Source organism: Amblyomma maculatum, chromosome 1 (genome assembly GCF_055883805.1).
Source record: "Amblyomma maculatum isolate TAMU_Amacu chromosome 1, ASM5588380v1, whole genome shotgun sequence".
Classification (NCBI taxonomy): Eukaryota; Metazoa; Arthropoda; class Arachnida; order Ixodida; family Ixodidae; genus Amblyomma; species Amblyomma maculatum.
In genome coordinates, this window is record NC_139344.1 from 372,459,018 (window position 1) to 372,486,882 (window position 27,865).

At 43.5% G+C, this 27,865-nt stretch overlaps 1 protein-coding gene across 2 annotated transcripts; it reads left to right on the forward strand.

Moving 5' to 3' along the window:
* Positions 1–8: 8 nt before the first annotated feature.
* Positions 9–27,834, forward strand: ACOX1 (acyl-CoA oxidase 1). 2 transcript variants are annotated; one of them, XR_014704661.1, is made up of 15 exons: positions 9–245; positions 1,101–1,245; positions 2,743–2,912; positions 5,181–5,288; positions 5,388–5,507; positions 6,648–6,763; positions 8,854–9,023; positions 12,414–12,576; positions 13,808–13,998; positions 14,966–15,130; positions 15,257–15,362; positions 16,529–16,675; positions 23,286–23,489; positions 24,661–25,333; positions 25,364–27,834. XR_014704661.1 is itself a non-coding variant. In XM_084591854.1 (14 exons), exons 1-14 carry the CDS (start codon positions 122–124, stop codon positions 24,712–24,714), a joined length of 1,983 nt encoding a protein of 660 aa, XP_084447980.1. In that variant the 5' UTR covers positions 9–121; the 3' UTR covers positions 24,715–27,834. The 2 variants fall into 2 exon arrangements, 1 of the variants encoding a protein (XP_084447980.1); XM_084591854.1 differs by having other exon boundaries at positions 24,661–27,834.
* The last annotated feature ends 31 nt before the right edge of the window (positions 27,835–27,865 follow it).

Here is a 27,865-nt window from a genome sequence, read left to right on the forward strand (position 1 = left end):
GCCTCAATGGGGAAAGAGAACCAACCGCAGCAAAAAGTAAAACGAAACAAGAACCACATCTACGAGCGAGCGCCATCGCTCGTCGCAAAAGCGCCCTAGCGCGTCGTCAGTCGTATCCAAGATGGCTTCGAGCAACGTCAACCCAGAGCTGCAGCGCGAAAGAGCGGCTGCTAGTTTCAATATTCGCGAGTTGACACACCTCTTGGATGGTGGCAGTGAAAAGACCGAACGCAGGAAAGAACTCGGTGAGTAGTCTGAACGGCCTGAACGGTGTCATTTCTGCTTATAACGCTGAAGGACACGTGGCCTAGTTTGACGTGACGACGAAATTTCGGATACGTACGGATATCTTTCTACTGTTTACGTCCGAGTGTTCTTCATATGATCGTTACAACGGGCCATGACGACGAAAAGAATAAGCCATATGACGGATTGAGCTTGCGCCTACCCGCTGACACCAGCTCTTAGCGGCGTAATTAACTGCAGAACTTTAGTTGATGTTTCCTGTCGTTGGCTGGGTTTTAGTTTCGTCCGCTGTTTTTGAGTAGTTTTCTTTGGTTTCACTGATGTGGCCGGCGCATAAGAGATTTCATTTTTCTTTTTTGTCAAGCGCCTTGCAAGCGCCAGTATTTACGCATCCAGAACGAAGGCCACAAGGTCACCACGCCGCTAGCTGCAAGTTTTTCCTTGAACGCCGGATTGCTCAGTGCACCGTGCCGGCCGAATTTGTGGTGGCAGTCTTTCGTGGCACATTTGTCGCTTTTATAGCTTGCCTATGTTGTTGTCGAAAAGTTCTACATGATATTTTCTTCCTGCAGTCCGTACCGCGTGCACTACTAAGCCGCTAGAGAACTTGTACGGCTGCATCGCGTTGCCATGTGATTCCGCGCATAAGCGTCGTGCGTTTAGCGTTTTCCGTTTGGAAACGTTGCACTTCCCATCTTTTCTTACTTATTGTTTCCTGTGGAGCAGAAACAAAGTAAGGCTGTAATAATTGTTTTCCTTGTTTTAATATTGCTTACCTTTTCGAAACGAATTCACAAAGTCAAAACCAATTATGCTTGCAAACTGTAGAGAACAGTTCTTTTGCTGATTTCCAGAGAAACTTTTTCATGAAGACCCAGAGTTCAAGACTGACGTTCCACAATGCTACCTCACCTATTCAGAGGCATATGCAGACGCATTGCAAAAATGCCTCAGAATTTACCAGAAGGCTATGGTTCTCTCTGACCCCAGGGAAATCTTGTGAGTGTGTCTGCATGCAGATTGATATAGGGCTAATTCAAAATGCATTATTATGGTAACCTTTGAAGGTGCTTGTCCTCATATGAAATTTCAGTGTGAGGCAAGGGCGGATTTATTGAAGTCAGAAGGGGGAGGTATGCCAAATATTTTACATCGGAAAACCATGCTGAAGCCCATTATTTTCGAGCAACAATGTCTAAGAAATACTTTCAAATGGGACTGCCCTCATCTAGAGCGATCCATAAATTTGCCCTTGATGCAATGGTAGTGCCTTGCATGACGCACATGAGTGTAAACTTATGATTGAAGGAGAAGATATGTCTGTTGAGAGCTTTTTGAATGCTTAGCAGTTTTTGTTTCTCAAACTATCTGCCCTCGGTACAGCAACTCAGTGGCGAACATATTCTGCTATTCAGCATCAGGTCACAAAATCAGGCTCTGATTGTGGTTGCTGCGTTTCTGCGAGGTCAGGATGCAGTAAGCTCCATGTGCCGTGTAATGTTGGTTTAAATTAAAAAAAAAAAGCTCGAGGTGGTCAGTATTAGATCCGAGGGCCATTGCCTTTGTATTTCTGAAAGACCATGTGCAGCTCCGGGGCATTTAACCTCAAATAGCACCAATATACCAAGCTTTTTTGATGCTCTGTTCACCTAGAACTTGAAGTACTAGAAGTCATTAGTGCATTGCAAATGTTTGCATGCTTGGAGTGTATCACTTTTACTATCAGAACATTTGATTCTTGGTAGATTCTTAGAAGGACGCAGGGGGTAAGGCAAACCATTTTTTGTTTTGTGAAAAATAGCTGCCCATCTTTTGTTGACATAATTTCACTTAAAAACTTTCTCAACTCAGTTCAAATTTGTAACATTGATATGAAAAGGGCTTTGTAATTACCGTTTTAAAGTGAATGACTGTGCATCCTAACTGCAAGGCTTCATGCGAGAAAAATGTGTTGATGCGTGTGATTTCTTCTGAAACCGGCTTGTAATATCGACACCCGTGTTTATTTTCTTCCCTTTTCTACCTCCCCTAACAGATAAAGTAAGAGTGAAACTAGTGTCTGTCCCTAGAGTGCGGCACCATATCAATGCCAGGCCAACTGCAGTTCGTCAGCGTCTTTTTTGTGTGGTTCTTGTCAAGCTGTTAAAATGTGTGTGCCTTTTAAAGATGACAGTTGATAGTTCATTTCTTGGCATCATAGTTGTCATTTATTCACGTCTACAACATTTTACTTCCTGACATGCAGCATTATGGCCTTGATGAACTGAGATGCTCGTATCTAGAGATGCAGAGACACAGTGAAGTGCAGCTGTAGCTTCTGTGCCATCGCTTAGTAGCTGCATGTGTGGCCAGGTCTATTTAATGCAGAACAGCACATTTGGCTACAGTTCTTTGCTAAAATGAGTTCATGTTCAGACACAACTGCATGATTTAATTTTCTTTTGCCTTTAATTTCTGCTTTTTCTTCTCCCCCCCCCCCCCCCCCCGCCCCCATAGGACTGTTGCTGATGCAATTCTGCATGATTCGACACCGGTGCACGTCCATTTTGTGATGTTTGTTCCTGCCCTCATGGGCCATGCCAATGAGGAACAGCAGGCGAAGTGGCTTTCCGACGCCCTAACCATGAAGATTATTGGATCCTATGCACAGACTGAGCTTGGTCATGGTAAGCCTTCGCTTCTAACTTGCTAGGGACAAATTTTTGGTTGTATGTTCTTACTTTGTGTCGATGCATAACACATAGGTAACCATGCAAAATTCCTGAATTCTGCCTGAAGTTTATGGACACACTGTAAATGATTTATCGCGTTTCTAATGTACTTTCACTTTTAGTTTCAGCTGTCGAATGGTGGTCGTGACGCAACAAGTATATCGCGTGGACGCATGCAGAAACTGCAGTATAATAGCTGCTTGTCCACTTGCTGTAATTTCAGTTTCCAGTGCAGGTTAGCATAAGAGTTGGAGTGAATTAAACAAGCAGAACAGGGATTTTATTGCAATTATTGTGTACTTGTACCTACCTGTAACTTAGCTGCCACCTTTCAGACTGAAACCAGAACTAAAACTTGTGAAAGAGACGCATGTAAACTATATGCAGAGAGCAGGTGAATTCAGAGTGGTGATCCATGTTTGCTTGCTTATTTTATCCCTTATTATACTAATGGAAAAACACACTATTAAAAAAAATTGACATCTCCGCCCTTGTAAAAGCAAGTAATGCCCTTTTTGCGTTGAACAATCCACCATCTTCAAAATTTGAATAAATTTGAGAAACATGCACCTAGGAATACACTACCTCCTGACCTAAATACTTCAGGTCAATGTGCAAGCTCAAAATATAGAGCAGAAACTTGAGAAAAACGTTCTCAGTACAAGTCTTATTCCCAATGTTCTTTCTGTTCATACTTTTGTGTTGCTAACTAGTTCAGCATTCTTCTGCTTTGTAGTATTTTGCCAAGTCTTCATTCTGGCAATTATGAACATTTTTGAGTGTGTCATTTTGCCTTATATGTCGAAATAATTTCTCCATTTACTGATACTGGTTTTCCAAACATATTTGATGGCTATAATACCTCGTACAGTATAACGTTTTTATTATTGTATCATCAAAGCAACATGTCACATTTAAACATTCTGTGTGTGTAGTTTTCGTCAGCCTTTTATTTTGATGCCTCGTTTTTTAGAGCGTCTGAAAGTAGTAAAGCATATTAGGGAGATGGCGGCATTTAAGTGGTACTGCAAAAATTCACTGATGATTGGTAAGATTCATACGGCCTATTGATTGGTTCATTGTTGTGCGAGGCGACATCTATGCAAGTATTTCACTGAGTTGACACAGACCCTTGGATATTTTATGGATCTTTGTGGCGCTTCAGCTCCATGTTTAAAGGTGCGACCTGGTAGAATGGGTAATTCCCCTCTGCGGCTCCCCTTGCAGATTCTAGTTGGCATGCATGCTACTCGCTTACTTATTTGCTAATCCTTTGATCTGTGCCTCTTATTTTACACACACTCATTTGGCATACTGTCACAAGCTACCATGTTGTGTTAAAGGCCACGGCCATATGAACGTGCCTGCATGGTCTTTGGGTGTAAGCCTGGCTCGCAATACAAGGGCCCAGTGGATTCCCATCTCAAAGAAGAAACTGGAGTTGGTAGTGCCTGTCAAATCAGCTGTATCACATGATTTCGTGACATCACACAACCAGTCAGTGTTCGTCCATGTCGCCTGCTTTTTTGAGGTAGCGAAGCTTCAAACGGTTAACACACAGGTGTTAACTCTCAGGTACTAAAACTGACTAGTAAATAAGTTATTATGCTTCCTTATCATTCCTTGATCTGTGCATGGAGGACAAATAAGGTTCACTTTGTGATTACTGGTGTTCACTGTGCATGACTACTACTTTTTTTTTATGGAAACTAAGGTAATGCATAGAAATCCTGCTAGTTACTTGCATTCACTGTGCATGGCCGCTTTTTGTTTTTATGGAAACTAATATAATGCTTAGAAATCCTATGAGACTTTTGCCCTCATTTTAAAGATAAGTCATGTGTAGCATGGGTCATTATCAATATACATAATTTGACAAAAAGCTTTAGCCTTGCCTTAAGCTACGAAGCTGCTGTATGCAAGCTGCAGTTGTTGATGTAAACATTGATAAGGAATGCTTTCCTTCCAAACTGATGTTTTTCTATTTAATAATAAGCATGGCATATTTCATTGCAAACCTGTATTGTTCCACAAGCTGTTTTGCTGCATTCCTTTTTAAGCGAGGAAAATTCTTCCATATAAAGCCAGTGCTTTGGTTTCCTTAAACCTGTTCCTTCGTAGATTTTCTTTTTGCATATGCTATGAGACGGGGAAAGCACTGCTGTATAGGTGTTTGCGTGTGATCCACACACAGTCTTATGAGTCTATAATTCTCTCTTTTAGGAACCTTCATTCGTGGACTCGAAACGCGTGCCACATATGACCCGGAGCGGGAAGAGTTTGTCCTGACCACACCCAACCTGTCCTCCATAAAATGGTGGCCTGGAAGTTGTGAGCACTTTTTAGTTGTCCGTCCTCCACTTATTCTTCTACTTATTATGTTAGTAGTGCCCGATCACTCATCAGACTTTTTTTTTTCCTTGCTGCCAGTGGGAAAGACAGCTAACCATGCCATTGTGCTAGCCCAGCTGTACACCAAGGGCAAGTGCTACGGGATTCACCCGTTCATGGTGCAGATCCGCAGCATGGAGGATCACACACCTCTCCCAGGTGAGTGCTCCAATACTGTCTTTTTTTTTTATTTTGTTTCCGTTACTTTCGCAATTTTTTGCAGCCCGAGTTGCACCAGAACTATTTACCAATCTTTTGATACCACCACGATGGAGGCAAAACAGAATGCTGCAGAAAGCCGTAGTACTGTTGTATGGAAATATTATTGCCATGTGTGGATAGAAGCAGAGAGGTGGGTTTAACTGGTCTGCAGGTCTCTCTTGAGGTCAGGAGGATGGTGTATTAGGGAACAAAAGTGAATGAATAATATCCCATATGAAATCAACAGGAGGCAGTGGGCATGGGGAGGACATGTAATGTGGAGAGCAGATAACTGATGTTTTCCTGACATAATAATGGGTGGAATTCTAGTAGGGAGCGACAGAGAATCACCTGGGCTAGATTAGGAAGCACTGATCACAGTTAGTCGCAGGTTGGTGAGAGAGGTCTTTGTCCTGCAATAGATATAACATCTTGCTCAACAATCTTCACCTGTGTCCAGGAAAGGAAATGCTCTACAGGTGATATCATCTTGTAGCGTTAATTTCCGCAGTATTTTTCTCGGTGTGATTAGTGGAGAAATGGTGATTGCTCTATGTTGTTGCGCTCGTAATATTAATTCCACTTTGGTATTACAGCGATCATGCAACAGAACTTATTAAGGATGGAAAAAGCACAAGTGATCAGTCTTCCTTTGCTCATCACCACATGGCAAAAGTATTGAGGCTAGCTCCACTAGCACCAGAAATATTGCGAGTCGGAAATAATGCTCCTCTCTCGACTAAGGACAAGGTGACATGGAAGAACAAGATAAAGAAAGCAGGGCGTCACTTTATGCCATCACTTAAGCATGTCCAATGAGGAGCTTCACTCTGCTTAAGCTGGACAGGGGTTGCTTGGGTTTTATAATGAGATGTTACCCTAATTGATGACGAAGAATAATATTAAATTTTTTTGTAAGTTAAAGGGTCTGTGGAAAAGTTTTAACTTGGACTTGCTCACAAGCATCGCCTCTACAAATTCTTTGCATTAGAATATGATCATCCAAATCATTCCAGGGTCCCTGTAAGCCTCTTGCGTTTTGAATACGATAGGCATTTTTACATTTTTTTTTCCTTCTCTTAAATTCTTTTGCTGCAGGCATCACGGTCGGCGAAATCGGACCAAAAATGGGAATGAGGGCTGCCGACAACGGTTTTCTCAAATTGGACAACGTTCGCATTCCAAGGGAAAACATGCTGATGAAGAATGCACAGGTAAAGTCACCTGTGCTTTTCTTACAGTGTTTTTATTATAGTCTTCTGCACTAGCTTAATAATGAAGACAGGGGGTTTGTGATGACGTTCTGCACACTGCAGATTTCATAGTCACACTATGTAGGAGCATAGAAATGTCACTGTAGATATAATTAATTTCTTCAGCCTTACATCTAAAATGTTATTTGATCAGATTTCTTTCTTCAAATGTAATGAGTGAAGCTAAAATAAACAGCGGCAATGGTGCAAGTTTCAGTGATGCGTTAACCCTCAGTAAATGAGAAAATATTTTCACTGCTGTTCAGGGTGTCTGACAACTGGGAATTGTCAGGGAGATTTTATGCACCGGGAAAAATCAGTGAAATGTCAGGGAAGCCATCAAAAATTTCACCAAGTCAGGAAAAATGGCACGATATATTCTACAGCGCATTTTCGTTTTAAGCTGGCGCAAAGCAAGTATGTTGTTCATGTTTGTTTTGTTTTTTTTTTGTTTTGTTTTGTTTTGCTAGCCAGCGGCTGGCACGGCGGTCGCTCCACAAGGCGAGGCGCGATATATTACTGTGATGCCAACACGTGACTGAGCTGCCACAATAGAAGAACCAGTACGCACGTAAAGCGGGTACTCAACAAAATATGCAGGAGCGCTGCATGAGTGTAGTAAGCAACAAAAAGCAGGGATAACCACGCCGGCAGCGAGCAGAAGCAATCGGCGAACTGTGCTGCTAAGCACACGCGTGCAGCCATATTGCATTGGATTGCCTTGGCTGTTTGCGGTGTGGAGGGGCTCACTTGTAAGGTCCTTGTTGCTTGTTCTGAGGCTGGCACTAGTACGCTTTTAATTTTCAGTAAACGTTTGATGTTCTTAACTGCCATTAATACTAATTAATACTGCCATTAATACTTTTAACTACATTAAATTGCAGAATATTATTAATAAATAGCTTTTTGTTGTAAATTATTCGTCTGTGCTCATTATCATCAGCAGTTACATTTTTGAGCCTCTTCTCTCGTCAAGGAATTTAAACTGAAATAATCAGAGAAAATCTGCAAAAGTCGGGGATTTTGAAAATGGTGGTTTGCTAGAGACCCTGTTGTTGCAGGGGAGAACAATGCTTAAGTTGATTAGTTTAGTTAGCATGACATTCAATTGGCACCGTCAAGTTGAATCTTTCCGTACCACTGATGCAATGTCTGTATTTTGTAGGCTTTCTTGAAATTGTTGCACTCAAGAAATAATAGATTTAAAACTGAATACAGCACATCAAAGTGGAGCATATTAAACACTTTTTTTAGAGTAATGTCTTATCAGATTTTATTGGTAGCATCAAGGTTCAAAAGATATCTGCACAAATTTTCAAAGATATGCTTAGTATAAAAAAATTATTTAATAGAGCTTTAAAATATGTCTACAATTCCATGTCAAATACTTCAAATTTTGCTCATACAGTTGTTTAGCTAGAGAGCAGTCGCTTTAGATCCGCTAGTTGGTCATGCTATTGATCAAAGCATTCATGCCACCTCTTTGCAGCACATTTGGCCTGAAATCCTGCCAATATAATGTAGAAACCTATTGATATGATGGGTAATGGCGGTAACTTTAGTGCGCTTTTCAAATAAGCTGCTAAGTCATGCAAAGGTAATGTCGGTAACTTTAGTGTACTTTTCAAAATAGCTGCTGAGTCATGCAAAGGTAACGGCGGTAACTTTAGTATACTTTTCAAAATAGCTGCTGAGTCATGCAAAAGGTGCCCAAATGAGATACTACTAACCGAAGCATTCCCTGAAACACTTGGCAGTTATTAACTAGGTGTGGAACCATCCTAAAGAACTCACACTATGTCAGAAAGTTAGGTGGGAGGATGAGGTTAGGAAGTTTGTGGGGGTCAAGTGGATGCAGCTGGCACAGGACTGGGTTAATTGTAGTGATATGGGAGAGGCCCTTGCCCTGCAGTCGGTGCTATGAAAGTAATTATTTTAATTCATGTAACGAAGCTTCAGTTGTTCCATACATCTATTGCTTGTGAGATGTGTTTTCTTGTGACCGTGTTTGCTGGTCGTTGAGGGGACCCTGCTTTCTATTTTGCCACCAGGTGACGAAAGAAGGTGACTACGTCAAACCTGCCAGTGACAAGCTCAACTATGGCACCATGGTGTTTGTGCGAGTGCTGCTCTTGGATATGTTTGCATTCAACATTGCCCGTGCATGCACAATCGCTGTGCGATACAGCGCGGTGCGGAGGCAGTCGGAGATTACGCCAGGGTAGGTGCTGCCTTGGGCAACATCTGGGCCTCCATTGTAACCATTGGTTACTTGCAACTTTAATTGAATCACTAGATTAGTTGAGTGCTAGGTTGGAATCATTTATCATCTCTGTTCTGTCTGTCTTAGAAACCATTGGAGAATCTTGTGAAATGGGCACCATTGCTAGTAGAGTTTTTTAAGACTATCAGACAGACCGATGACCAGCATTATGCTTCTGGGAAGCTGCGTTTGCTTGGATTTGTGGAAACCCGCGACGTTTGTTCACATTGTGAGTTTTGCCTGTGTCCTAGGTGTCCTGTAGCGATGTTTGGAGCAATGTACTTCACTGTTGCTGACAGAGTAGCATTTTAGTTAGTTGTTGGAAAATATCGTGTAGCTAAGCTGAGTGAAGAATTTTAAAAAAAGAATTGCAAAAGAAAGTAAAATACACTTGTCAAGACACTTGATGCGCATATGTGTGTGACCATAGTGAGCAGTCGTTCACCTGTTTGTATTATTGCACCTGTAAATAGTTACATTATATACAGTAAAACTCCATTATCATAAAGTGCTGGAGAGCTCCAGAGTACTTTTTTATACTGGCCACATTGCTGTTATGGTGGTGCACCGTATTGCGTGCAGTAGAGCAAGCTGAGCTTGTTCAGGAAAAGGATACCTTTATTTAGTGTGAATTTAAGGGATAAATAATTGTCTTCTGGACTCTTTTTCCGATAAGCAAGGCGCCTGTGTGCTGTGCTATGTCATTATGCGTTAAAGAACTGCAGGTGATAAAAATTTCCGGAGCCCTCCACTACACCATTTCTCATAGCCTGTCGCTTCAGGACATTACTCTTTTGTTACCACGCCTATTCAAATTGATCGATGCTTTATATCGCCAATTTTGACATGTTGGAATCGTTTCTCATGCACCTACTGCCACCCAGTGGTTAGTGTAGGCACTGCACTTGTAGAACCAGTGTAAATTTTCCAGCCCTGGCGACGTTCTGATTTTTGATCGACCTTTTTGAGAACAAATGTTCTTGTGTTATTGCAAAAGGGGTCGTGGCGGCCGCACTTGAAAATAAAAACAAAACCTACCACTTGTGGTAATGCAGCATTAAGATCAAATTTTTGTGATCAAACGACTTCCAGCAAGTCAAATATCGAATCATAGGGTCAGCTATGTTATATGACAGCGTGGAGTGGAGATAATTACCTAAAAATGGCATCAGCTATTCACTAGTGAGCTGTGACTCTTAGTCTGGGTGGTTTTATACCACAAAAACACTTTCCTGAAGGTCCGCCACATGTCCAGCATGTATACTCGGCCTATACAGTCAGTTTGCAGCAGTTTTGGTTTGGTGCCTCTCGAAAACCAGGAAGTGCTTCTCTGCATGGCATGAGAAATGAGGTTGTTCGCACCTGTATTTTTTTTTTATACGTAGCTGAAAACGCCGTACAGATTGTTTTTGTTTTTTTTTCACAGTGTTCCTTGGTCATCGATCTTCAAAATTTATATTCTAAACTTTCTTTGTAATGAACATCTGTAGATATTGTACCTTTGATATCTTATATTTATCAACTCGCCACAAAAATGTCAATTTTTCAATTTTTTGTGTGTTCTCCAATGACTTTTGCAACTTATCTTTTTGTAAAGAGCATTCCATTATGTGCAGTTTTATATGCTGCAACATGTACTGCAGTTTTATTTGTACTGTAAAAAAAATATCTTCGAAGACCTGTGAAAAACTGCCATTTTCTCGGCGTAACGAAAGTATTAAGCCCCATAAACCAAACCAAACCAAACCACTTTGTTCTTCGAAATGTGCAACTGCAGCTGACTTTGGCACGATGTAGAGCATCCTTAAAAGCGTTAATTGTTGGGCTAGTTAGTGATCAGTCTCAAAATTCATCTTGTTAGTGCAAAAGGACAGGACACAGTAGGAAGACACGTACGGTCATCCAATGCTGCTATTGCCTTTCTCGTTGACATTCTTGTTTCGCAGAGCACATTAGCTTACCTAATGCAGAGAGAAGTTCCCATATGGATCAGTGTTGGCTTACAGCTTCCTACAGTATCCTACAGCCCAGTGCATCTCGCTATTTAATGCGGTCGCCTGAGATGGAGCATGGAGGTCATCAGTGTGCTTTGTTGTTTTTTAGCTAGCTCGTCACAACATTTAGTTGTAAACGAACAAATCAGCCCTTGGGGATGCCTAGATTCTTTCTTTGTACTGACAAATTTAGTGAAGTGATCTTCGCTGTAGAGGCACTCCCATCATATGTGAAAAATAGGAATTTGACCAGGACTCCAGAAATCCTTCATTATACAGCTCATTGTGTTTGTAGAGGTGTTTGACTATAGAATATGCTTACTGTAATTATGTTTGTAAGGGTTTCAAGGGATAAGGAACCTCCAACAGTGTTGTTTATGTGGATTCAGCAAGAAACCTTAGCTCTCAATCTTTTATGCTCCAGCCTGTGTCGTCTTGGCTTCAATGCGATTTCCTCTCAGTTTTCTGGTTCAGTGTGAATAGGAGAATCCCTTGTGGTGTAGTAGATTTCATTGGGAAAGTAGTTGTATTGCTTAGCATTTGAATAAATACAGCCACACAGCTGCAGATGAAAGCTATGTACAGCTTTTTCAGAACCTTCACTGTTGAAGAAAACTGTCACAGGACTGACATATTTATCTTGTCCTCATCTGTGAAGACTTCTAGGAAGTCTTGCATGGGCATACTTCGAAGGATCACAACAGAGTCCATATTCAGAGTTTGGGTCATTGTCGAAAGCGTCAGAGATGACCTTGAGTCATCTGATGAGAAGAAACACTGGAACAAGATATTGCCACCATTTACGGTTCTGTAGTGGCAACATCCTGTTCCGGTGCTTCCACCAATTGCCTAGATGACTTGAGGTCAGGGAGATAGCGACACTTTCGATAACAACCCAAACTTGGAATATGAACCAGTGTGATTACTCTTATGATTGAAACCAGCAGCTTGCAGCAGCAGTAGCATGGTCCGACCAATGTTTCCCATTCTAAAAAACTAGCCAACTTAACCAATTCTAGCAAATCAAGCCCTCTCTTAGTAGTTTTCTTTCTCCTCTTCTATCTTCTAGCTTACATGTATGCATTATGCGAGCAGTGAGAGGAAGAGACTGCTCCATGACTGAGGACATACTGCAGTCGATCAGCTGACATATTTTTGCCCGCTTTTCTTTTCATTGACATGTTTTTCAGAGGAAGAGAGCCAGTGTCGCTAGCAGCTCGTGTTATTTTTATGGAAGACACTGCTTTCCATAAGTGGTGCCAGATTTTCATGAGTTAACAAATTGAGCCATTCGAAGAGGCCCTATGGTGAAGCATGTAGTGAACTTGGCCCCTTTGCTTCCTTCCATGTGCAGGCAGGGCGAGTGCCAGATCCTGGACTACCAGGCGCAGCAGTACAAGTTGTTTCCGCTACTGGGGCTATGCCACGCCCTGAGGGGCATGTTTGCCAACCTCATGGAGCTCTACAAGCAGGCCAACCAGGACCTCGAGCAGGGCAACCTTCATGCCTTGCCCGAGGTATGTGCATGACGCAAGTCGGTGTTCGGACGTGTCTGTATCCCTTGATGCAGATATTACAGTGGCGAAAAAAAAAAAGTGTGCATATTGATAGTCCTGGTGCCAGTGATGTGTATTTTCCTTGGTTTTATATTGTGTTTCTATTGTTTTTCTATTGTTTTCATGCCACTACATATATGTAAGGACCTTCATTTTTGGGTTTTATCTTTTTAAATTCAGGAGGCACAAATCGCGAATTTTATTTCAAGTGGTATTTTGCATACAAGTTGTGTTATTCAACGAAAATTTTCATAGTACTTTGTGAAAACTATATTGCCACTTGAAAAAAATAGTGCCTGTGGTCTAACAATATAATGACTAGGAACTGTGTAAGAATGAGGCTGTCACAGGTGGTGCTAAGTAGGCTTCATTAGAGAATGGGATAGGACTTCAATCCTTCAGCAGATGCTGCTTGACATAAAGGGAGAGAACACTGGCCAAATATGTCATGAGATTATGGTGGAGATGGAAAGATTTTGGCCCATATAGTACAGATTGAGCACTACAATATTAAAGAAGCAGGCTTTACAATGTTAATTTGCCATTGAAAATTGCATAAATACAACTGAGGCGCTATCCAGTGGAGAAACCCTATTACTTTCACTGTAGTATCCCATGTGACTACATGTCAGCAAAATGTAGCTTATTTTCACAACTGCATGCTGTTCTTTTTTCTTCTAGGAGTGGTAGTCATTTATTATACATTGCACACTCTCCAGTGCATCCTTAAATAAAAACAGCCCCTCCTTTCACACCGCGAGAGGCATGGTTCCAGGTTTTGCCCTTAAATAGCGCCACAGTATTTGGATTTCCGTGAATGAATCGATGATAGTGCCCACTAAAACTTTCGTCAACGAGGCGTGCATTATTGTGCCGTAACAGCATTGAGTGTGAAACTGAAAAGGACGTCACTCTACGCAAAAAATGTCTGATTAGCTGTCTGGCGAGTGCAATTTACATTTGTTTTCGGTGCGTCTTTTTTGCCGACCACCAGTCATCATCGCGGTCGCTGCTCATTGTTTCCAGCATCAGACTACATAAAAATGGGCGCATGCACTGATAGAAAAATTGATAAAAATTTTCTACAGCGTTTCTACCAAAACCGTCATGGAATCGAGCATGGAATTGTCATGGAGCTCACTTTCACCTCTGGCCGGTGCCTGCAAAAGTTGCCATTGCGTGATCTTTTCAGCTTCATGCCATCTCCTCTGGGCTGAAGGCGTTTTGTTCGGAAATGGCAGCGAAGGGCATTGAGACCTGTCGTCTAGCCTGCGGTGGCCATGGGTTCCTGCTCATCAGTGGCCTTCCCAGACTTTACGCTACGACTGTGGCTGCTTGCACGTACGAAGGTGAAAACACAGTCATGTACCTCCAGGCTGCACGGTAAGTTCAGATTCACTCTACAGCCATCATCATCAGCCTGACTGCACCCACTGCAAGGGAGAGGCCTCTCCATTTAACCCAGTCCTGTGCTAGCTGTGGCCACCCTGTCCCCATTAACTTTCTAACCGCATTCGTCCACCTAACTTTCTTCCGCCCCTTGCTGCTCTCGCCTTCCCGTGGAATTCAGTCTGCAGTATCCTTGACAGTCATCAGTTATCTTGCCTTTTCACTGCCTGCCCAGCCCATGCCCATTTCTTGTGGAGTTTGACTACAATATCATTTAATTAGTGTTTGTTCCACCTGACCTACTGTGTTATCTTCCTGTCTCTTTAACCTTACATCTTTCATTCTTCTTTAGCTCACTGTTGAAGTTGAACCCTTTCTGTCAGCCTCCATGTTTCTGCCCCATAGGTGTGTACCAGTAAGATATAGCTGTTATCTATTTCCCTCTTGTTGAAGGACACTGGTTAGCAACTATTGATGATCAGAGGGTATTTGTCAAATGCACTCCACCTCATTCTTTTTCTTCCAGTTGTTTCACTCACATTATTTCACACTGAGTAAACTTGGTAATTTCAAATTTCCACAGGCCGGGGAATTTTGTTTCAGTGTGCAATAGTTAAAATTGAACAGGACTGACCCTTATTAAGGTTCAAGACAACCTCATTTGCTTTATAAAGTATTAGTACATACAAACATGCTGGTCAACTACCTGAGCTCACAGTGCAACTTAATTTCCTGCCAACAGTGAAATTTCATCGCGTCGAAAGTGTGACCAAACGTGCTCGCTGTGTTGAAGTTAAAAAGATATGGTGCTTAGTGGACTGGAAGTTACAAAAACTAAAAGTTAGTTGTTGAATTGCGCTGCTTACACGTAGTTGATGGGAACGCCTTGCATGTTGCCGTGATATGAAACAGGCTAAACCTGAGCTGGCTCTTTTTTTTTTTTTTTTTTTTGCCTATGCAGGTACATGTTAAAGTGCCTAGCCCAGCCGCAGCTGGCATCCAACAAGTCAGCCTTCCGCTTCTTGCTCGAACCGAGCACGCTGAACGTGCCCCCGTTCAATGCCAAGCTGAAAGGCCATGCCGCCATTAGGCAGCTTATCCCTTTCTACAGGGCGGCAGCATACAAGTGAGTGGCATTACCATTGCTTCATGACATGTCATGCTGTTTTGCGAGTGTGATGGCTCTTTTTGTATGTCAGTGCGGTCTGATTCTGTGCTTTTCTATATCTTATTTCTTTCTTACTGCTCACAGGCATGTTCATCGTGCTCACAAGAAGGTGAGGAGCCTGGTTAGCACGGGACTAACTCAAGAGGTGGCATGGAATCAAAGCCAGGTCGACCTTATCATCGCCTCCAGAGTGAGTAAAGCACTTTGCCTGTTATGCATTCATCGAGTATTTTGGTAGCACCTACATCTGGTGCGTGTGTGCACAATGCTGTGATGTGAAACACTGTTCAAATATTATGTGACTACATACTGTGTAGCATGGTTTGCACTTCACGTTCCTGTCAAGAATTCCAATTCTGGAGAAACTGTTCGGCTACTTTGATTGCTATGTTCAATAGCTTGGTTGAAGGGGAGTAGGTTCCCTTGCATATGTGCAGCTTTCCCATAAGTTCAAAAACTCCTGTGTCTGCTAGGTCGTGTAGCAGAGTTCCAGCAGCCCTCGACAAACTCTGAAAGCATGGCAGAGTGAGGAGGAAGGTTGTATGCGGAAGTGTGTACGTCGGACGCTGTACAAGTCTCCTTGCTCACCGACATACCAAATCCACTGAGCTTTAATCTTCTTTCTTTACAAGTCTGTAGTGTACTCTGTCATCATCAAGGTTTGCATAAATGGACTGAAAACCTGCATAGTAACAAAATTTTGTTATTTTAAAGGTCAGTTCTTAAGTGAGTGAACATAAACAGCAGAGGTGGTAATGAAACAAAGGCTGTGCTGGGCTGTGAAAGATAGCTTATACCCCTTCCTTGTCACTGTGAAAGCACTGCCTTCAACTGTGCATCCACCATGGAACTGGTCACTTATCTCCTTTCATAACACTGTTGGATAGAATATGGAGCGCTTGGAAGTCATGCAACGAGTTCCATTGGTAAACAACAGGCAGGCTGCTTTATTATAGCACCTCCTTTTGTTCTACAGCGGAAGCTGTTAATGGCACCAAACCCAGATCCGCTACGTCAACGTAGTCGTCCATACACCAAAAGAGTGTGAGGGGGGTAGAAGTGGGGAGGACTGAGGGAGGGATTATTGTGTGTAATACTGTGACTGAGGGAGGGATTATTGTGTGCAATGATGTGACTGAGGGAAGGATTATTGTGTGTAATGCTGTTTAGGCTTTCTGACATTGTTTCCATCACGCACTTAGCACAGCATAACAGCTGTCACCAGGTTCTCGCATTGTGCAACAGAGCATTTTTTTTATCATTTTGGTCTTCATTGTGGGGTCTCCGTGTTGGAAGTGCATGTGATCGAGAGACCCTTTGTCATTTCCTGCTCTCTTTTAAACACCTCTCAACCAGGCGACCATCTACTACTACCTGGGCTTGAACTACCTGGACTGGGTGGAGCACGCCGCAATCTCTGAGCGGCTCAGGGATGTGCTGCTGAGGGTGTGCCACCTCTACTTGCTGCATGGCATCTACGAGCAGCCGGGACTCTTCCTGGTGGTGAGCCTCTCGTGGCACTTACAGCCAGCGTCTGCATTATTTATGCTCTGTTATTGTGTCTCCATCACAGTGGGGTAGAATTGTGGAGGCTATAACGAAAGGGCCTAAAGTTGAACGGAGGACTCAGCACGGCACGCTGTGGAAGAGACCGGGCGTGATAGTCCTGTCTGAGATTGAGAACGGGGAATGAGCATGGGCAGTTCATGGTCAAAGCAAGTACAGTCAAACCTCGATATAATGAACACACATATAACAAATTATTGAATATATTGAACTTTTTCAAATATTTTTGTCGAACGCATGTATTTTTAGCTTCCCATAGCGAAAGCGGTGCGGCATAAAACGAATATAGCAAGCTTCGCGATGCCAAGCACTGCCACACTTTAATAGCAGGAGGCAGGCTTCGTTGCACTACAAGTGTGTTGTGCGGCGCAGCTAACGTTCAGGACTACTTTGCAGACGCTAACAGCGCCACAGATGCCACGTCGGCATTGAGAGTTGACAGCCAAAGAAACCGTTTGCATCTCACAATTGCTGACAGCACCGCGATCGAATGTTGCTTTTGCCCTTTTGCGTCTTTTACGTTTCAGTGTTAGCATCGGCTTGGCCATCTTAGCGTTCTGTGGAGGCTGCGTCGGTGGTCGTGTCGAGTGTGGTGTGCAGGTGCGCATAGTACTACGATGGCGGTGAATGTGAGAAAAAAGAGCAGCACTAATGTTAAAGACCAAGCTCAAGATAAAAATCGGGGCCTTCAATGCGGTTTACAAGAGGCGACTGATATGCACTCTTCTCGTGAGGCTTCGTATGAAGCAGGACTTGAAGATCGACCTGCTGGGAGCAATCCAAATGTTAAGCGGCATGGGACAGCATGAAAGGCGGAACGATTGCCAACTGCTTTCGGCACGCACGTTTCGTTCCAGCGGAGGCCCGTGCATCAACTGACAATGGTGACAATCCCAACGAAGCAGAAGCAGAGCTCCGCGAGCTCGATAAAGCCTGGAACGACTTCTCGCGTCTTGTTGGTAACATGCCTGCAACAATGACTGTAGAAGGCTGTAGGTGGCGACATCACAGCGACCACGGCTTACTGACAGACGCCGAAATTGCTGCAGAATTATCTGAACATCCCGCAGACGAAGTTCAGGCTGACCTTGCAGACAATGAGAACATTCAGACTTCACAAGAAGCGCTTGCTGCATTGGATTTACTGCGCCACCACTGCAGTGCTATTGAGGGCAGTGGGTTTGCCCTTGTTGAGTGTTTGCAAACTGTGGGACAGGGCGTGATACGGAACGCGATGAACACAAAAAAGCAGGCCGCGATAGCGCAATTCTTTTGCGCGTAAATAAATGGACGCGACCCAAGTACCCTCTGAGTTGCTGTGCCTTCTCTGATTGAATTTTGCTGCCCTTGCATGTATTTTCTACGAAATGTTATATTACGACTTGTGGATATAGAAACTACTTTCCGATTCTTTAACTGTTCGTTATAACGAGGTTTCACTGTAACGGATTCTCTCTTAGGGTGATGAAGCAGGCTTCAGGAGGGCATAAATGAAATGGTTTAGGCAGAGTATCTCCAGAACAGGCATACAGAGCACCCCGATGTTTTCATAGCTCACTGAAATATCATTTTTCTTTCTTTTTTTTTTTTCTTGAGTGAAGTACAACTTCTTGACACCAAAGGTACGAATTTTTATCAAACATTTCTTCCATCAATGCTGCCTGATGCAACAAATGATTGTGCTTTTCTTGTCTAAACATTGTGAGGCAGTTTTTTATGAAACTCGGGAAGCTGCTATGAGTTACATTGTAGCACCACAGAGAGGGCGTTTTATATACAAGTGCCACGTGTGTAATATAGACCAAAGTCACGTTTACAAACATAGGAAGCACTCATGGGTGCTGAATGTGGCAAGAGATATCGGCAGCTCGCTCAGCTCCTCTTGAATGCATAGAGAGAGAGATATATTTTAATGGCAACAGGAGATGTCTGCCTGGTGGTAAGCCTAGCATGCTACTCCTGATGAGGGTTGAGGGATGAGGGTGACAGATTGTGGGAGGGGAAGGGGAAATAAATGAGAAAAAAAAGAAAATCGGTGTCGCACACTTTCACACGCACATAAGCACACACAGATGAGTTTTAAAGGGTATTGATCAACCCTGTGTCCTTAAGAAAAGTGAACTTTCATACGCACATAATCACACACAGATGAGTTTTAAAGGGTATTAATCAACCCTGTTTCCTTCAGAAAAGTTAGTAAGGCCTTGGTAGCTCGCGCAGCAGACGATCCGTCGCACCAAGGACCCAGGACATGTTCAAGACGCAAGGCTGTTTCTTTAGGTAAGCTTAAATTATTGCGCAGTGTCCTGCGATGTGCAGTAAACCGTTGACAGGAGGTTACCAAATGTTCAAAATTTTCACACACATCACATGTAGAGCACAGAGGCCTGCTCACTATGCCTATTTTATGTAGGAAGTAGTTTGTGTATGACACATTTAAGCGGATTCTGTGTAGACAGTTTCGATGCCACCTGTTCAAATTGTGAGGAATTCGAAAGACGCAAGTGGGATCTATTCGGTGTAGAGGTAGATATTGATGGTTCGGGTCACACCACAGAGAGCGTTGCAATCGCCACGATTCAGTTGCTACAAGTCTTGCTGAATCTCTTCGTGAGAATGGTATGGAAATTGTCCTTGTGGAATCTTTTAGTTCTTTTGCAGCGGCGTCTGCGAGGTCGTTGCCCGCGATGCCGCAGTGAGCAGGTAACCACTGTAGCACAATGCTGTGACTCAGGTCATAGGCCTCTGTGTGTAGCTTATTTATGTCAATGACGAGCTCTTCCTGAATTCTTGATGATTTAAGCAATTGTAGTGCAGCGCGACAATCGCTGAAGATAACCCATGCTGCAGGGCGTTGTTGTAGAATATATATAATTGCTTCTCTCAGAGCTGTTAACTCAGTAGCCACAGCTGAAGTGCGATGACTGAGTGTTGCCGAGATTTTGGTGTGCATTGATGGTATCCACACGCCGATGGATGAAGAAATAGCTGTGACAGAGCCATCAGTATAGATGTGGCAATGATGACTGTAGCGTGCACAGATGTGCTCAAGGGCGAAGTATTTAAGTGCGGGTCCTGGGGTGTGGGCTTTTCTTTTGATGCCAGGTATAGTTGTCGAAATTTGCCATGAAGCAAACCTCCATGGTGGGAAAGATGACAGTACTGCACGTTGATATTGCGCAGGCAGTAGATTGGAGAGTGATGTCATGCTTTGCTCTGAAAACGGGTGGGTAGGTTCACGTGCAAAGCGCAGCTGGGCGCGAAGCAGCTCCTGCGGTATCAGCACGGTTACAGATAGACGTCTGCTCTCCGCCAGAGTGCCCACTGTGGAAGTGTTTTTTGGAAGACCAAGGCACACTCTCAAAGCTTTGGCCTGCATGGCTTCAAGTAGTTTAATGCTTGACTGCGAGAGGCCTTGAAGAACAGGGAGGCTATGGGAAAATGTTGGGTGTTGGGAAAATGATGGGTGTTGGGAAAATGATGGAAAAAATGGTTCATTCACGCCTTACCTGGGACTTGACGAATAGGGGAATTTACCCTCCATCAATGTCTGGCTTCCGAAAAGGCCGAAGCAGTATTGATAATGTTATTGCTCTTGCCAACTGTGTCAGGCGCAGCAAAGCTGAGCGGTCTCTAATTATTGCTGTTTTTCTTGACGTTAAAGGAGCATTTGATAATGTCACGCACGAGGCGATTCATTCAGCCTTGCGTTCAATTGGCATTGCTGGGCGAATGTATAACTGGCTTTCTGACTATCTTCGGGATAGGACCATTTACATGTCAACGGATCAAGGTGACACGTCCTTACATCATGTGTCTCGTGGCGTTCCTCAGGGAGGGATTATAAGTCCAACCCTCTTCAATATATCTCTTCTTGTTTTGGACAGGTCCTTGCCACCTACTGTTCAAATCTCCCTCTACGCAGATGACATCTGCATATGGTGCTCCGGAAGAAACAGGCGCATTGTGCATGCTCGGCTACAAAAAGCAATAGTTGCCATTGCATTATTTTTAAACAAGCGAGGTCTTGTTATATCTCCAGAAAAGTGCGCAGCAATTTCATTTTCACGACGTGATCTCTCCCGTTATGTACTGAAAGTTGCTGGCACTCCTATACCGTATGTCAACCATCAAAAATTTCTAGGTGTGACCTTTGATAGGTCCCTTTCATGGTCACCACACGTTCAACAACTTAAGACCAAACTCTCTTCATACGTATCTATATTCCGTATGCTCTCAACGACCAGAAGAGGCTGCTCTACCGATTCCTTATTACGGCTTTATGGAGCACTTTGTGAAGGTCTTGAATGCATAGTTTGCATATTATACCATTTTGGAACTGTTTTCTATGTATAGCTATCGTATTTATTTGAATCTAAGCCGATAGTTTTTACTGAAATTCCGAATACGAAACTGATGTGTCGGCTTAGATTCGAGGATGTGGCTGCAGAATCGCCATCGCCATTGCTGTATTGCGCAGGTGACTAGCATTGGCCTGTAGGTAGGCCTACTGCAATTGCTAGCGTGTCGTGGACTCTCCGTGTGGTTCTTTCGATTCGTGAACTTCGTTTCCCGACGCGATGGCGCCTACAAATAAGCGGTGTCATTATACCGCTGCTTTCAGGTGGAAAGTTGTGCTTGCGGCGGAAAGCTCGTCCAACCTTCAAGCGCAGCGAGAGTACGGCGTGGACGAAACAAATATCCGCCGCTGGCGAAAACAACGTGACCAGTTGTTCAACTGCGCTGCAACCCGAATGGCATTTTCCGGACCCCGCAGAGGCCGTCACCATGTGGTGGAAGAAGAAGTCGCCAAGTTTGTTAAGACGCAGAGGGCCGGAGCACTTCCTGTAACTACAGAAGTTATTCAGGCGAAGGCAAGGGAGGTCGCGAAAGCACGAGGCATCCCGCGCACTACGTTCAAGGCAAGCAGAGGCTGGCTTCAAAGGTTTATGAAGCGGTTTGGTTTCAGCCTACGGCGACGAACGTCAGTGTGCCAGAAGCTGCCCGGAGATTTTGAAGAGAAATTAATTTCTTTTCAACGGTACATCATAAAGAAGAGGCTTGAAAAGGGTACGCACTTGGGCAAATTGGAAATGCCGACCAGACCCCAGTTTACTTCGATATGCCCATGGCGTACACAGTGGCAGAGAAGGGGTCAAAAGAAGTAAAAATGCGTACTGCGGGCTACGAGAAGCAACGTTCAACCGTAATGCTTTGCTGTACTGCCGATGGACGGAAGATGCCACCGTACATCATCTTCAAGCGGAAGACTCTTCCTGCGAAAGAAATGTTCCCGAAAAACGTCATCGTTCGTGTGCACGAAAACGGATGGATGACTGCGGCAATGGTCGAAGAATGGATTAGACTTGTGTGGCAACGTCGACCAGGGGCATTGTTGGTTCGGGACTCCCTCCTGGTCTTAGACTCGTACAGCGGACACTTGACGGACGGCGTGAAGGCTGCACTCTCACGAGGTGAGACAGATGTAGCTGTAATACCTGGCGGCATGACCAGTCAGCTGCAGCCGCTCGATGTTGCCATCAACAAACCCTTCAAATCTAGGGTGCGCAAGTACTACACTGATTGGCTGACAGTACAAGACCACAAACTTACTCCGACAGGTCGCATTAAACGCGCATCGCTAAGTCAAGTGGCCAAATGGGTTGCAGCAGCGTGGGAAGATATTCCCGCGGAGATGATCGTGCGTTCATTCTGTAAATGCTGCATTTCAAACGCCCTGTATGGTACTGAGGACAGCGCGCTGTGGGAGGAAGACAGTGATAAAGAAGCCTCCAGCGAGGAAGACGACGAGTGATCAGTTGGCCTTCATTTGATTGAATAAATGTCTTTCTAGTCCTGGGTGGTCTCTTTCTGTCGGCTTGCATTCGAGGTTTTTTTTTTTTTTTTTTTTTTTTTTTTTTTTTTTTCGGGTTCACGAGTTTTGGGGGGTTGGCTTGCAATCGCGGCCGGCTTAGATTCGAGCAAATACGGTAGCTGCCTATATCTAATTATTGTGTTTTCTGAGTTTCAAAGTGAAATATAACTTCTTTGCAAATTAAAGATTTTAACCATGGATTGCTGTACACACAAGTCTGCTTAGTCTATGAATGAAGTCAGAAATGAAATTCACTGGCATTCCAACAATTGGCAAGGTTCTCAAAAGTATATGAAATGCATCTACAGAAAGCTGTGGTGCACATCTATATTCGTGAAATTCACCTTCACCCTATTCACATTGTATGCATGGAAGACTGTGCGACAGAGTGACAATGAACAAAGTTTTTTGAGTAGCCTTGGCTAATTGGAAAATTTGTTAGCTGTAACTGTTAGTGCTTAAGTAGCCTTCTGAGTGGCCTTCTCTCTTTCTGGCTAACGTCCCATTATGGGAAGTTAATTTACTTTTGTGACCACTTTTGTGACCATATTTATTCCAATTCCTTGAAACAGTGCATTTGAATGCAATATGGCCTCTTTATGAACTGGCTGTGCGACAAAACCGATCAATGGATCTCCTTTGGTAATTTTGTATACCTTTGTTGATTCCCAGGCTGGCATGAGGGAGGAGAACCTCGAGGAGATCTCTGGCCTCATAACCGAGCTTCTCAAGAGTCTTCGGCCAGATGCCGTTGCCTTGGTGGATGCCTTCGACCACCACGACATGGTGCTGTGCAGTGCACTTGGATCTTACGACGGCAGAGTCTATGAGCGCATGTACGAGAGTGCTCTCAAGGCCCCACTCAACAAGACTCAGGTAAATTTAGATGGCTCTTAATGTCGCACAGTAGATAACACCAGCTAAGCGGAACCATTATGTAGTACAGTTACCCGGATTGGCAAAAATGTTTACTATATCAATTGTTGATAGCTTGGTTCTGAGGCATATGAAGGCTGTATGGTAATTCGGCTTGTCGCAGCATTGGTTTGGGATAGCAGTGATTAGAAATATCTTTCATTCTGCTCTGCTTATCTTGCCCCAGTTTTACGTTAGCCTGTTTTGGGCTTTTCTCTCTCGTAGAAGTGCCCTGCTTGCGCAGTATACTATAAAAAAAGCCACAAAATAATGCGATTGTTGTGTTTTACACTATATAAAAACAAAAGCATCATGTGAACTCTGTGTTCCGTAGCATCAGTGATTTCAGAGGCAGTAAAGAAATGTGCATTAGAGTCATGCGGGAACATGCAGGTTTAGTACCACGATGTCCTTACTATGGATGAAAAAAACATGTGGTCTTCGGAAGATGAAATGGGATGACAATTTCACTTTACTTCACCCACGTCCCTACCGTAGGCAAATTTACTATGGTAGAAGGGTTCTGCTGCGTAACCTAGTTTTAGAAGCCTAGGTTCTCAGTCCACTTTTTCTTGCTAAACATTGCTGGAGCCAAAGTCCCTGTTTTTCACAGGGACTTTGTGCCTGTGAAAGACAGTTGAGCAAGTAACATGGAAGTGTCTTGCAAAAAAAAAAAAAAAAAAAAAAAGAAATATGAAAAAGAAGCAAGCTATTCTAATTGAGGCACCTGTGTACTCGACATTACACCTGCAACGAGCATTGCAAGCTATTGTCTAAAACTGAATACTTCAGCTAAGGAATGCAGCGGATTTAAAGCTTTATATTTATTGGGTTAGTGTGAGAAAGCATGTGTGCTCCTTTGAAGTGGACGGATCTGAAGTTGGTCTTTCTGCTGTAAATGTGCAGTAATGTGCAGTAGAGTGTGTGAAGTTTTGGGAGTTAATCTGTTGTGAGCCAAGCAGATGTGTTTCTAGGGTTGCGCTTATAGATTGTCGCGTAAATATCTCGGGGAGTTGGTCAGACTTTAGCGGAAAGGAAAACAAGCGTGCAGCAGGAAACTTCGGTGACATTAATAGATGCATATCTGCAGTCTTTCACATAATTTTTGCATCGTTTTTCTTTCTTCTTCCAGGTGCATGAATCTTACCATCGATTCCTTGGCCCGCTTATGAAGTCATCCCTCTGAAGATGATCGCTCACCACCTCTGAAAGCATTCGTCTCTTCCATTCTCCATCTTGCTTGTACATTGAGTGCAGCCTGTTTACTTTGAGATTTTATCTGAATGGTCACTTCTTACTGTGACCTATTGACACATCGCCCTTTCCACGGTTTGGTTGCTGTACGCTGGTTTTACCATTTTATCCCTGTTTTAACGTGTGCACTAGTGCATTGTCTTTTAACACTTATAGTTTAGCCATCACAGACATGGTTAGGAGTGTGTGTGTACACAGGGTGGTGAGCTGGATGCCAGCCAGTTTATTTTTCTTGTTTTTTTACTGTACCCAAAAATTATTTTCCAAGGTCACTACATCAGGCATGTATAGCTATCACCTTGTGTTGTTACCTTGTTTGTGCTTTCAGCAATTGGCTCAACATTTCACAATTTGAACACATGGCTGCTGAAGGTGTTGAACATGACTTTTCATTCGTGTGTTCATTTTGCTGAATGCCTTAGCCAGAATGGAGTGCATTGCGCGTGCACTTCAAGCAGCGTTTCCACACTACAGCTTTTGAAGTAATAAGTGTGCACTAAATGCAATAAGGTTTGTAACTAAGGCTTACAGATACTAACAAGAATCTCTAGGTGGACATAGATACCAACAAGAATCTTTAGGTGGACATATTAATACAATGCAGAAATTATGCCATGAACTTACCATTTACCTGCATCAACATTCTTCTTAAAGGTAGTTTAATAGAGTTTGAAACATGGATACTAATCCTCTATGGGCTAAGTATTGAGTGCTGGCTAGAAGACCTATAAAGTCCGGAAGGAGTCCGGATCAAGTCTGGAAAAAACTAGAAAATGACATGCAATGGATGCCACAATAAGGCACTTTGTTTTTAAGTACAACACTGCAATGAAAAGATATTACATTAGAATTCCGATTTTGTGGCTTTCATGGATACCTTGTGCAACCCTCACACAGTGGACACATTCACATAATAAATGCATATGCTGCCGTGGCTCTGAGAGTGAGTGTGTATTTCACAGTGTGAGCTGTTGTATAGAGCACGCCACGAATTGTCGCATCAATGAAGTTCGTCCAGGCCACTGACCAAGGCAGCCAGAAAGATTAGAGAACAGAGATGGACGAGGATAAGAGAAAGAAAAGAAGTAGGGCTAGAGAAAATGCAGAGATGCTGTTGCAGACAGAAGGATGGAGAAACAGAAAAAAATTCTGAGAGCACTGTAGAATCTACACTGCAGAGATGCAGAAGCCCGAGTGTTGCTTTTGCAGACTGTGTATTGCGCGCCCCTTGTGTAGCTTTTGCTAGCAAGGCTTGGACTCGTGCCGCACGGTGGAAATTTCCTTTCCTTGGTGTGCGTTCATTAAAGTGCTCCTGCTAATGTGAGATTGGCGGTATGGTGTCGTTCGTCGTCGTGACCTCTACGTTGCCCTAGAGGCGACAGGAATGCTAGACAAGGAGAACATATCTCAAGAACAAATTTCGCGAACAGATCTTGCGCACGCGAGATTTCGCCATGGAGGTATAAAAAATGCGGGGGTTCACTGTTGATGGCTTCTGTTCGTGTTCTCCTGTTCCCTCTCATATTCACGAACCCTTTGTTTCTATTGTCTTGCTCATATTAACTGGTGTGCAGTTGTTAGCTAGCCATTTATGTGAAAGACCACCTGACATAGATAACTGGTGCTTTAACCAAGCTGTACAGACATATCTGCATGGCCTAGGAATAGTGTGGTCTACTTATTGCCCAAGAGTCATAGAAGGTTCGATTCCTATCTCACCCACCCATTTCCGCGGCACAACCCATTGACCATTCAATATCCTGCCATATTACCTGCTAACTAGTACCATCTGCTAGAACCATGGCAGTAATTTTTGGTTCGCAACGCTGGCGATTCCAGCGTTTCCGTGCAGCAGTGCCTTTATCGCGTTAAAAATGGGTATGAGGGCCTTCACTATCAGCACCGCATTGTGCTTGCGAGGATGTTATTGCCGAGACTAGTGGTGCCAAATGTTTGTTGTCCTCGTGCCTTGCTACCATCTTCTCAGACACGAGAATGTCTGGTCAGAAAGAGCTCAGCCAAGGTTCCCTCTAAGGGTGACAAAGGCTTCGCAGCAGCGAGAGTGCCAGTGTATAAAGAGCAGACCTCGAGCTTTAAAATTGTAGTTGCCACTGCTGGCTCATGCCAATCGTTTCACTGGGGCCGTTGGCTCGTTTAGCCAATGTTTTCTTTCCGCCCATGCACTATAAACTGCCGTTTTCATGCAGCAAGAACTGTTACTGAGATTGCGTTGCCGTTATTAAGTAGAGATCAAATGCGCCTTGAAATCGATGCTTTGGTTGACGAACCAAGCATACGGCTTCTCTAGGATGGTTTAGGACACTAGGCCTAGCAATTGCTAGGCCTAATGTGCACCACACTGAAGCTACAGCAAAAGGTGCTTTCACAATAACTTCATGCAGGAATAAACTTACACTCTGTAATGTCCACCCAGCGAAGTGGGCAAAGGAGTGGACCAAGCCAGAGTGCTTTGCACCAACAGCCAAGGGTGGCTTGCACAGAATCTGGGCCGCTAGCAACACCATCGTTGCCAGCAGTTGTGCACCATTTCACATTTATGGATTGTCGGTTAACTAGTTTGTGGTAGCCAGTTCACCACCCTGTATACACATGCATCCATCTTTTTTGCTGTTGTAATGTATTGTGATATACCCTCTTTGATACTTTTAAGGCCACTCCATTGGCCCTGTGCGATTTTTTATTTTATAGGCTTCTTGTCACGGTAAAATTTGAGATCCTTAGAAACTGATGCTATTTCTCAGGTGCAACAGAGTGACTACACCCTGAGAATGCACTAGCAAGAAAATAAAATAGGGTCTTGCACCGCGAACAATAATTAATGCTGCCCAAATGGTACTTTCGTGTACCCCACGTGAGCTGCTGTGCAACCGTCTCTCTTTTTGGGCAGCTTTTATATCGAGCAAAGCTTCAACCACGTAACACATTCCTACACCTTCAATAACGCGTCTTTTTACAACACGTGCAATTTTTAAGGTTTGTGATACTGTATTATGCAATAAAAAAATAAAAATGGGTATTTTACGTCCCTGTATACTGTCATTGAAACTAAATTCACAGATACC